This window comes from Oratosquilla oratoria, chromosome 4 (assembly GCF_046742065.1).
Source record: "Oratosquilla oratoria isolate Oo_2021 chromosome 4, ASM4674206v1, whole genome shotgun sequence".
NCBI classification, from domain to species: domain Eukaryota; kingdom Metazoa; phylum Arthropoda; class Malacostraca; order Stomatopoda; family Squillidae; genus Oratosquilla; species Oratosquilla oratoria.
The window spans coordinates 32,614,057-32,626,591 of record NC_134780.1 but is presented as its reverse complement, the minus strand read 5'-3'; the positions used below and the strand labels follow the sequence as shown (position 1 = coordinate 32,626,591).

Here is a 12,535-nt window from a genome sequence, read left to right as displayed (position 1 = left end):
CCCTTAGCCTCCCCAACTAAAAATTCCTGGCGCCGCCGCTGGACCGGAGGTATAAAATAAGAGTTGAAGCCGCGAGTCGAGAGGATCGAGGGCTACCCACCCCCCTGGCCCGAGGGCTAGGCCTACCTGAAGCCAGGCTATGCATGTGCATCGTGGTCTGGATCGTGGTACTAGCCTATGGCTATGCCAGTGAGTGAGGGCCTATTATCATGATTATGTAGTAATTGTCCTACCAATTAAAAGTTTGGAAAAAAGAGCAAAAATTTATTGGTAGGCTTATACCATCATGTAGGCCTGGACCACAATCGAAATAGGGGCCTAAATCGTCGACATAAAAACAAAGGACCCCATCCCATGCTTGCAATGATAGCCTAAATAAGGTAGGAATAATGCACTGAATTTCATACCAGTTGGTATTCCCAATCCTATGAGACTGGTCAGATCTTTTGCGTTTGCGTCTAGGAGGGGTGGTAGGCCCATCTTGATTCTCGGCACCAACGTCGCCGTTGAATTCCGTCTCCCCCGTGGTCTCGGGTTCTGAATCTGACAAATCGCTTTCCCCTTCTTCTTCGCTATTTTGTTCACCACTTTCTTCATCTTCGCTTGCACTGTATTCCGACGAAGAAACGGGCTGTCCTATTATCGGTTCGAACTGGTAAGGCTTTACAATGCGATGTTCGGCGATATTAAACTCCTCTTCCTCTTCTTCTTCCACCATACATACTATCCTTCCGAATTGGAATTCACAATGGGCCATTTTTTGCGAACAAATTTGGATTAAAAACGAACATGAAGATGAATAACTCGATTGGAATGACTGAGCTGAACTACAGCGTGTGTTTCTTTGTCCGATTGTTTGACAACTGTGACGTCACCGCCGGTTCACCTAGCGGCGATTATTGATACTAATTACTAATCGACTAAAACATCTAGACTTCGGAAAAGTGGTATGTGAGGCGCAATTAAAAGTGAATTTTCTGAATAAATTCTTCTGTAACAGGTAAAAACTTTATTTGTATGCTTTTAAAAAGTACTTTTTCGAGCAATACGATGATTTTTAGCGAATGGTATATCTGTTGATATCTGACCTTTAAATCTTTGTGAATCCACCCTTTCAGAGCGATATTATCCCCAAGGATAGAAAAAGCTGATTATTGTCAATGGATTACTAAAATTTTAATTTTGTCCATTTATCAAAGAAACACTATTCAACATTAAAATATGGCATGGCAAATTGGAAAAGACATTAACTGCAAAGAAGCCATCGAATAGATAATGAGATGTAAGAAATGTATGGCCACTCCCATCAGCTTAGGCTCCCTTCGTTTCGTCGCGCCCCGACTCCTTGACGTCAAGTCGTTGATAGACGAGAGACAGAGTAGCCACACCCAACTCCTCAATGACCATCTCGGTGACTCGCAAAAGATATAGCACAGGTTTCTTTTCCTTTGGTTATATTTTTTCTTTAAACGGATCATTACTTCTGTATATACACAATAAATCCCTAGTATTCGCGAGGAATAGGTTCCAAGACCCCTCATGAATAACGAAAAATCGCTGATAATGGACGCGCCCCTTAAAATGCCTTACAATACCATTTTTGATAGTATAAACATTGTTTTAACGCTTCTATATTATTTCATGGTGTAAATAATTATTATTTAATTTTACTTTTATAATATAATAAATTTTAATTACAGTATAGTAAAATAGACCTATACTCACCAATAATGAATGATTGAATCTTGGCTTCTCTCAAATCGCCAGCCAATAGCGTGGCCAGAAACATTGATGATGGAGATGTTTGCATCTTACGCCACTTTTTTATTGTCGATATTTAAATATAGTATTAGCTTATATACTGTATATTGCTCTTTCGCTCCTTTTTATTATAATAAATGTATTCAGAATATAAATAATAATCATTTCTAGCCTTTAAATTAGGAAATTAAATGTTTTTTAAGGTTAGGTGAGAAAATCACGAATACATATTAATTAGGTTCCACGCGAAAAGTCGCAGATATGCGGGGTCGCGAATGGCGAGTCACGGATAGCCTGGAACCAAACTACTTCATATAGGAATTAGCCGTACGCACACCCACCCACAACCATGTATCATACGTCATATAAACACTTAAAATCTAATCAAACATAAACTATTTATACAATGTTTACACGCACACACAGACAAGATAAAAATAAATGCACAATTGTATTAGCTTATTTCAATTCTAAAGAGGGGAAGAACATGCTGAGTGAAATGAGCGTAAGAGAATTTACAGCGGCAAGATCCTAGTCCATAGGTGGGCAACCACTGGATATGCGGAGTGATCTCGGCAAGGTCTCAGAGTAGGTTTGAAGATGAATACGAGAAAAATCAAAGCAATGTTTAACTCGAAAGTTCGGAGTAAAGTATTATAATTGATGGTGAGAATTTCAAGGACAAAAAATCTGGTTATTTGTCTACGCAACACATATTTCGATGAATATACTATTCAACATGTATCATCTACGTTTCTCTTAAATAATTTTTCATTAATCAATACGTGTAGATGCGCTAAATATGTGTTGTTCATATGACACATATCAAATGAAATTCACTAGTAAAATAATAATAATAATAATAATAATAATAATAATAAAAATTATAATAATAAAAATAATAATAATAATAATAATAAATATTCTATTGTTATAAAATTTCGGGACTTTAGTCGAAAAGTCAATTTGGATTACAAAATATACCTGCAACATGAACGACCATGGTCATCTTTAAATATACTATTTCAGATACTACCACTTGTTTCGTAGTATTAGGCTGGTTGAGTGCAAACTCTGATGGAGGATACATTTTATTTAGCAATGAATGTTGGGTGCCAGTGTGGGGGGGGGGGACGAGACGGCGCGAAAGGTGGTAACTGTGTTTCAAGTCGTGTCCCCGGGCGATCTCCGTCTTCAGCGTTGGTATATCCTTTATATAAACGAGCAGGTCATGACCTGTGCTCCTAATTGACGTGAGATCAAAGTGTGATGCGTAGGGAAGTCGGAGGTAAAAACGTTTGACGCCGGTGACTCACGTAAACAGAGTGTATGCGTTCCTCAATGAATCCAGTTGCTCATATCACGTGGCTGGCTGGGGTGGTTTTAGTCATCGCTAGCCGATACTGGCACTGCATGCGCTTTTCTTATGGAGGTTTTGTGATATCTCACATGGCACACCCCCGACACTGGTTAATCATGGCTAGGCAGTATATAAGTCACCCAGCTGGCCCTACAAGTGATTCCCTTGGGAGGCCTCAGAGGTCAAATGTCGTGGGACGGGCCAGGACACGCCTTACACGTCCCCACGGAAGTCGAGGCTGGAGGTAAAATTGTGTTGAGCCTCGACAGGAAATCGGTCAGGTAGTTGTCCTGTCCCCGGATGTGACGGGACCGGAATCTGAAGAGGCCGATGTAAAGGGTCCACCTCTTACGGCGGGGGTTGAGTCGGTCAGCAGACTACAAGTACCGGAGCGGACGGTGGTCTGTTTGTAGCTCGAACTCTCGGACCTATAGGTAGAGTTTGAACTTATGAAGGGCCCAGAAGATGGCTAATGTTTCTCGTTCGACCATAGAGTAGTCCCTCTCTGCTCCTTGCAGGCTCCAGGAGGCATAGGCGACTGGGGTCAGACATCTGTGGTTCAGAAGGTTCAGCTGCAGGAGGACCGCTCCCAGTCTGGTGCCGCTAGCATCGGTTCTGAGAACAAAATACATGGATGAGTCGGGAAGCTGGAGAACAGGGGCGGACTTCAGAGGATCCTTTGGTTGGTGGAACGCAACTATGGTAGCGTCTGTCCAAGGGATGACCTCTGGGGATTTTTTTTTTTTTTTTCAGGAGGCAGTGGAGGCTATGGGCCTGGTCTGAAAAAGCAGGAATGAAGTGGGTATAGTAATTTATCGAGCCAATGAAATAGCGCTGTTGGGTCTTGCCCTTGGGCAAGTCAGTCCTTGCAAGGGAGCCCCTCCTTACCGCATGGCCTGGGTACTGGAGCTCAGGGCAGCCGAACTCACATTTCGAAGGCTTGGCGTGGAGTCCGTGGTGTTGTAAGGAAGCTAGTATGGCCCTTAGAGAATGCAGGTATTATCCCCATGTCGGAAAGGCCACTAAGAAGTCGTAGGCATAGGCGTGCGGTATATCTCGAAGAACGGTTCTCCTCAGACGGAAGAGGCATCCTGGGGTGTTGGCTTTACCAAAAGGCATGAACGCTGCGAGTCTTGAAAATCATTAGGGGCTTAGTGTACGGGGCGAGAGGTATCTGCCAATAACCTGTGGTTAGATCTAATTTGGAAAGGTAACGGGCTCCCGAGAGCTCAGAAAATATGGCTAATGCTTCACCAACCGGTTCGAGGTCAAACTTGGCTTGGGCATTGAGCTGGCGGCAGTCTAGGCAGAAGCGGTGTGCACCGTTCTTACGGCTAGTAGAGGTGAGCAGTACGGGGATGAAGACGGCTCGACAATTCCCATCTCGATCCATTGTTGGAGGTCTTTACGGAGCTGTGGCTCTACGGCTAAAGGAAGAGGGTAGGTGTGTTTGAGTACGAATTCCTAAGGGTTGAGTAGTTCAACGCGATGTTCGATGGTGGGCATGCGTCCAGGTAAATAAAAGAACACGCTGGAATTCTCCTGGAGGAGCTCCCGAAGGTCACACTGTCGATGTGCAGAGAGTTCCGGGGAGATGTGGCAATCTTCCCAGATTTGGGTTTGATGATAAATGATTTTTGGGTCTCGCGAGTCTCCTTAGTCCCCGGGGGCTTCCCATGCCAGGGCGACGGTAGCGAAGACTGTGTCGACAGGGTCTGATGCAGAGACGGTAGCGTTGATGTCGTGGTCCTCTGGGTCGGCCCAGTGAGAGTACTTCTTCAGAAGGTTTATGTGTTGGATCTTGGGTCGTCCTTTAACCTCTACGGACTAAATGTAGGCGCCCTATCGGGCAAGGATCATGTACGGCCCATGCCACGCTATCGTCATCTTGTGCGTCGAGTCTGGCAGGGATATAAAGACGTCATCTCCGGGTTGCAAGCGATGAATATGGGCTCGATCGAAAAAAAAACTTTGAGGTGGCTTGGGTTTTCAGAAGATTTTCCTTTGAAATGCGGCAAGTAGCTTGGAGACAATGCCGCATTTCGAGCAAGTACCGATGCACGTCCTTCTCTTCTTCGGTGGGTGGCCCTTCGTTGGACCAATACTCCTTCAGGAACGTCAGGGGTCCTCGCACGCGGTGACCATACACCAGTTCGAAGGGAGAATAACCTGTGGAGGACTGAGGTGCGTCCCTGTAGGCGAACAGAAGTGCAGACAGGTAGCGGTCCCAATAATTTAGACGTTCGCTGGCAAGTTTACGGAGCATGGTTTTCAAGGTACCGTTGAAACGCTCCGCCTTGCCATTAGATTGGACATGGTAAGGAGGCGTCAGGTGGTGGTTGATACCCATTAACTTCAGAAACGCAGAGAACGTAGCACTTGTGAACTGGGTGCTATTGTCAGTGGTCAAGGTCCGGGGAAAGCCTACCCTGAAGCAGATGTCAGCATCGATGTGGCGAAGGGCAGCGACATCGGCGTACCTCGTCGCTTGGTCCACTGCGGTGAGGAGGTAATTGTGTCCTTTCCGGAACGGGGGAGAGAGGGTTCCTACGAAGTCCACGGAGATTGAGGAGAAGGGCTCGGTAGCGATGGCGACTTGTCCCAGAGGAGACTTTGCGTGTCGTTTTGGGGCGTAGAGCTAACAGGTAGAATAAGACAGTACCGACTAGTATCTGCTTACATACCTGGCCAGCAGAAATCACGCTGGGGGGGTGCAAACGTTTTCGTTTAAGAGTAGTGTCCTGCCTGTGCATTTTCATGCGCCAGCTGGAGGACTTCCTGATGGCGTGATTTCCGGAACGAGCAGCTGGAAGGTTTCATGGCCTTCCCGTAGGGTCCTGCGATGAAGAAAGTCGTTCCAGAGCAGGTAAGTGCCGGGTGCATCATGGGTCCCGTAGTGCTCTCGGGGCTCGGCTGCTCGTTGGTATATCCGCCGGAGATCTGGACAAGTCCTTTGCTCGTCCAGGAATTCTGGTTTGGAGGTTAAAGAGGGTGTTGAAAGGGGAGCCTCTTCCTCGGCTTGGGCATGGGTGGAGGCCCGTTTAGTCACATGGCAACCAGCCTCGGGGTGCTCTTCTCCTTCCGTGGAACCGGTGTCGTCCTGTCTATCCTCATTTACGTCGAGTATGCTGTCCATCTGGGAAGGCTGTTCGAAGGACTTTGTACCTGGGACGCGTCCTAGGATCACGTCGTATGGTAGCTGTGGTAGCGTACCGGCAATATCTCTCTGAAAATAAGGACATTTTAAAGTTATTCTAGCTAGGGGATGGGTCGTCAGGCCCCCAAGTGGGTCGCGGACTCTGACATTGGGACCACTCATTTGGCTGGGGTCGACGAGGGCCTCTGCTATGAAGATGGAGTCAGCTCCTGAATCCAGGAGGGAGTTCACGTCCTGTCCTTCGAGGGTTCCGATGCATGTCTTCAAAGTAGATTTTATTGGTCCTACGTCGGTTCCTTACGTAGAACATTCCACCAGTGGGATGGTGGTGAGGAGGCTGACGGTCGCATCCGTCTCGTCTGTTGTGATGACGTGAACAGCACGGGGGGGTGACGTTCTCGGCTGTGGGCTCTGCTGCAAAACTCGGCACTCCTGGGACGTACGGCGGCTGTTGGGCCCGTGGAACTCACAGCCCCGCGGGTTTCGGCCGGCATTCGTTGGTCGACTTGGAGCAGCAGGAACCAGGGACGTGGCTGACGACTCTGTACGAGGTGTTGGACGTCTAGAGACATGTGGAAGAGGGTTAGAGGATGACACAGAGGGTTTGTGAGATACCCGGTTTCGGCACAGCTGTTGTAGTGTAGTGTGAGGGCGTGCGGTCAGGTATTTGTTCCCATCCGTTATCATAGCCTCGAGTGACGTGCAGTCCCGGTCCTTAAGGCGAGCTACCATCTCAGAGGGCAGCCGGGTCTGGACGATATCTGAGACGAGGAAATCACGGAGGGCGTCGAAGGTCTCTGGCACATACCAGGCTTTGATCCACGCGTTCAGGTACTGAAGGGACCTGAGCGTGAACCATCTTATATTATCATGGGTTTCCGGTGCGGCGTTGAAGAAACTGCTTCTGAGTTTTACCGATGTCAGCTGGTACACGTGCTTCAGCAGCTTCTGGACCTCGCACTCGCCGCTAGAGGGCCAACGCAAGCAGACGTGTAGAGAGAGCTCTACCGATTTCGGAAAATTTTCCAGAATCTACGCTGCAACCACCCACCAGCAGTCGCAGAGAACGATATAAAGGTACAGTGCATAACCAGACAAAATTTGGGAATCCGTGGTGCTTGGACTTAGGCTGTAGAATTGGGAAAAGTTCAGTCCTACCTGGCCAAACAATCCCTGTCAGGGGTTGCCATTGTTGCGCATGCGCACTGGTGCTGGTGTGACGTAGATATGTCACATCAACCACCACAGTAATTTTACGTCACACCCTTGAGCCCAATCTGCCTACCTACCAAGGTAGGCAGCATGGAACCTTCTGGCCCAATCTCCCTCGAGGCCATTGAGGCCGACCTAGCATTGAGCGATGAGGATGAGATGAGTGAGGAAGACAGTCACTGGCCACGGCTACCTAGACACGAACTCCGTAACCCATTAGCTCCAATGTCTGCGCTAGACATGTCACGCCCCACAACTACTCCCAAACGTTCCATAACCCACACCTCGGACAGCAATAGTGCGCCTTCTTCCCCTGCTGCCAAATCCTCAAAACGATTTGAGACATCTACTGCCCAGGGCAGCATATCTACATCAGACCACAGCGATCCACGCCCTGTAGCACAGGAGGCACCCACAAGGGGGACCTCATCGCTGCGTGACCCTCCATCCCCAGCATTTGCTCCCAGGGCTGACTATATCAAATTCCGGTTCAAGATTAACCCCTCAGTGGACATAAAACTTCGATGGCTGAATGAAATAAACAAAACCTTCAAACTTGACCGTAAACTAGCTGAGGTGAAGATGGCAGCAATTACATCTCAGTTTGTTTACATCTCTCGTAACCGCACAGATATTGTCAACAGTGTTACGAAAGAAGAGGTACTGTCCATCTACCTTGAGGCTCAGGACTCGCAGGAAAGGCCTGGCAAATATTCCACATACCTCTTAACACGTTACCCGGTCAATATTGAACCAGCCTTGGCCAAAGAGCTGCCGGGCACCCACTCAGTCAGAAGATTCCACCATAATGGCACACCCATCAACCGCCTGGTAGTGACTTGGAGCCTTATAGAGCCACCACCACCGAGTGTCTACTTCAGCTTCAATTCCATGCCTACCACCCTGTGAACTTCGTAGGATGAAAGACGAACAGCCATGGTGTTACCGGTGCTGGGGCATCGGTCATATCTCACGGTATTGCGCCGCGACCGAACGGTGTGCATGGTGTTCGGGCCCTCATGACTCCCGCACTTGTTCACACAAAAAAAAAAAAAAACTAACGGACAGCATTAACCATCAAACGAGCGTTGGTACCATGTGGCACCTCATCAACAAGGTGGTGAAGAAAAACATCACAGTGCCCTCCATCATAGTCCTACACAGTTTGCACAAGACCTTGTTGATGCCTGGACAGCACAGGCACGAACCAGCAACCTCCCACCATACATACACGACGCTCTCTCCACCCACAAAAACTATCGTGCACTCCGACTAGCCTCTGCCTTGCTGAAGACCGATGAAGAAGATGAGGAGATAACCGAACAAGAGCTGCGAAGAGCCCTCGCCAAGGGTAAGGCGACAGCTCCTGGCGATGATGGCATCACCTACGCCGTCCTCCGAGTACTCCTGGACGTACCTGGTAACCCCCTCCTCCAGCTGTATAATCTCTGCTACAACCTGGGATATGTACCATGGGACTGGACTTACAGCACGATAGTACCGATTCCTAAACCTGGCACTGACAAATTCCGACCTGTATCTCTCACCTCTTGTTTCTGTAAAGTATTGGAACGCATTCTTCTATCACGTCTGATGTTCCGGATACAAGATAAGCTCTCGCTCCGACTGTACGGCTTCCTGCCCCAACGAGGAACACACCACTGCCTCATGGAACTCTACACACGCCTCTGTCCCACCAGTGTAGTGGCTTTCATTGATTTGAAAAGCGCATTCGACATCGCCAACAGGGACATTATCCTCGACAAACTTGTTGACTTTGGCATCAAAGGAAATTTACTGAGGTGGATAAGAGGATACCTGCGGAACAGGAACTCACGTGTATTGTTTAAGGGAGCGTACAGCCATACCAGAGAGTTTGAACTCTGTACTCCACAAGGAGGAGTACTCAGTCCATTTTTACAGTATTTAACATCCTTATGCATCGCTTTCTCTCTCTGCTTCCTGACATCGACGGTACAACAATCACTTGCTATGCAGACGACATACGCATTCATTCAAGATCACCACAAGACATGCAACAATTCCTTCAATCATTTCATTTGTCATCCTCCTCATGCGGGCTGGTCATCTCACCAGAAAAGAGCAGAATTTTATCTTTTCGCCCAGCAAGAACTTTGCCAGAATTCACTATTGGCAACACCATCGTGCCATTGTGCTCACAGTACCTTTACCTGGGGGCACCAGTTCGTATCACACCTTCCATCCCAGCAAGACAACGCGTACATCCAATTGTCCAAGACCTGCTAACCCGGCTACAGAGACGATTGACTCCTCTTAGGTGGTTAACCAACAATATTGCTGGAGTGTCCATCGCTGTCGCCAGAACTATATACATCACGTTCATTCGATCAGTGGCTGATTACCTCTCTCCCGCACTTAGTCAGCTTTCCAAAACTACTTTGCAACCACTTGAAAAATTCCAAAACCAGGCAATGAGGCTCATCTTAGGCTGCCCTACCTCAATCGGGATCGTTAATATGCAGCAAGAACTTCGTCTACTACCAATTGTAGAGAGAATATACTCAAATGTTACCTACTTCACTATCAAGTGCCTGCACTACCCCTACTTATCTCCCCACTTTTTTCACACAATCCAGACCTCGATTGATTTGACAGAGCCTCGACCTCAGCTTCGTCCCGGTGGCTGCTCACTGGTCCTTAACATCAGTTCAAATATTCGGAGGCTTAACATAAACAGCTTAACAGAGAACGAGGACCCTGGCCTCCCACCTTGGCAGACACCCATGCCAACAGTCACCTATACTCCAACTACCAAGTCCGACCTACCACAGCTTCAGAAACAACTAGCCTTAGAAACTATCGCCGGTCTGTCATCTTCTCTAAATGCGGCCCATCATCTCTTCACTGACGGTTCTTTGCAGGAGGACGGTAGTGCTGGATGTGCTGTGTATTCCCCCAGCATAGAGCCACCACTAGGGGGCTGGGCAGGCCGTCGACTCCCTAATTCGTCAAGCTCCACGTATTGTGAGTTGCATGGGCTCCTGGACGCTGTTACTTTGCTGACACGGACTGGAGAAAACGGCTTGATCATCTGGGACTCCCAGTCAGCCCTCCGCGCGCTCTCATCTACCAAGCCTGAACACCAAGTGGTAACACAAATAATGCGACAACTGGCCACAACTCACGAAAACTCACAGATGGTACACTTCCTGTGGATTCCATCCCATATTGAACTCCTAGACAATGACACCGCTGATCGGCTAGCAAGGACAACTTGTAGTATGGATCCACCAGCTGCCACTTCTGCTACTTCCTACCTTCTTACAAGCGAATGGTAAGACAAGCTGCCTGCTCCCCTACTCGCCACCGTAGCAATGCTGAGAGGGCTACAAGTGTATCCATCCAACACTACGAGAATTTTCTTCCTCTTCCCTATAAGTATAGACGTAATGGACTTATTGTGAGAAGACACAATGTTGTGAGTGCCCGACTCAGGCTCGGCTACAGACCAGTGTGGCAAGTGGGTGAGACCGAAGGTGTACCGAGGTACTCTTCGTGCAGGCTGTGCGACACCCCTAATGCCAACAGTCTAGAGCACTACTGCATTGATTGCCCCACGATAGCCCCTTTAATACCTCATCGACAATCAGTTCTTGATGTCTGTAAATATTTGCTTGAAGGTGATAAATTACAATTAATCCTATTGCAACACCCTCAGTTTGGTGGGTGTTAAACTGTACATAAATAAATCAGTCAGTGATAATTCGGAAATGTTTTAAGTATCACTAATAATCTGTATATAGTTATCTTTTGCACTAGGTTTGTTGTTCCCTGGACATAATAACAAGGAATGTCTGTAGTATGGATCTGCCAGCTGCTACTACTATTGCCCTATTACAAATGGATGGTACGATAAGCCACCTACTTCCCAACACGTCACCATGGTGCTAAGAGGACTTCAAGTGTAACCATCCAACACTACAAAAACGTCCTTCCACTTCCACATGCATACAGACGCAGCGAACTTCTGGTGAGACGACACAATGTTATGTGTGCCCGACGCAAACCCGGCTACCGCACGGTGTACTGTAGACGGGTGAGACCAGACAGGTGCCGAGGTACACATCGTGCAGGCTGCGCTACACCCTATATGCCAACAATTTTGATACCTCATCGACGATTACTTATTAATATATGTAAATATTTGCCAGAAGGTGATCACTGTATATATTTTTTGTATCACCCGCACTAGTGGGTGATAAACTACAAATAATTCCTTCAGTTATGATTCGAGAGTGTCCTGTGTGTCACTATAGTACTCTGTACATATCTACACTTTTGTACTAGGTTTGACGCTCCTTGAGCGTAATAAATTGATTAATTCTGGACCTCGTAGTAATCCTGTTGGAGCTCAGGGGCCAAGGATATATATTTGAATAACATGTATGTATAGATTTGAATAACAGGTAAGTAAATGCATGTAATTATAAAAATATTAAAGATTACACATTGTGAAATATAATTAATCAGTGTCTGTAAAACTTTTAAATATAGTTGAGAATCAGTATGTGAATACGTGTAAGGTAAAGATGAACGTATCCTTGTTTTTTGTTGTTGTTTTTTAACGATAAAAGCCACAGAGGCAAAAAAAAAAAAAAAAATGAGAATGCTCACAAAGCGAATGTTGTAGTCCGTAGAATCCACTATACAGCAAAACATCCATAAAAGAGCCTCATAGCATATGCATCTAGGATGACGTGAGTCATCACAAGTAATACGAGTACGATAATACAAGATGAATAATGTAGCAGGGGGGGGGTAGGGCTGGAGTGGGTTCTGGGGTAGGAAGTAGGGGGTTTTGATTTGGGATGGGGGTGGAGGAGGAGGAGGAAGAGGGGGAGGAGGTCTTGGCTTGAGGCAGAGGTCGAGGACTAGAGGGCTGTGTAAGCACGGAACGGGTGATGGGAACTGACCTTGCCACAGGTGGTGCGGACTGGGTAGTGTCAGATGCCTTTCTCTTTTCGGGGCAGGAATTGGAGATGGCACTGTGGGTTCCTCCACAG

General features: G+C 47.2%; 1 protein-coding gene across 1 annotated transcript; it reads left to right on the top strand.

Moving 5' to 3' along the window:
* Window positions 1–8,409: 8,409 nt before the first annotated feature.
* Window positions 8,410–10,810, top strand: LOC143024442 (uncharacterized). Its single transcript, XM_076183247.1, has 3 exons — window positions 8,410–8,486; window positions 8,645–9,412; window positions 9,622–10,810. Exons 1-3 carry the CDS (start codon window positions 8,410–8,412, stop codon window positions 10,808–10,810), a joined length of 2,034 nt encoding a protein of 677 aa, XP_076039362.1.
* The last annotated feature ends 1,725 nt before the right edge of the window (window positions 10,811–12,535 follow it).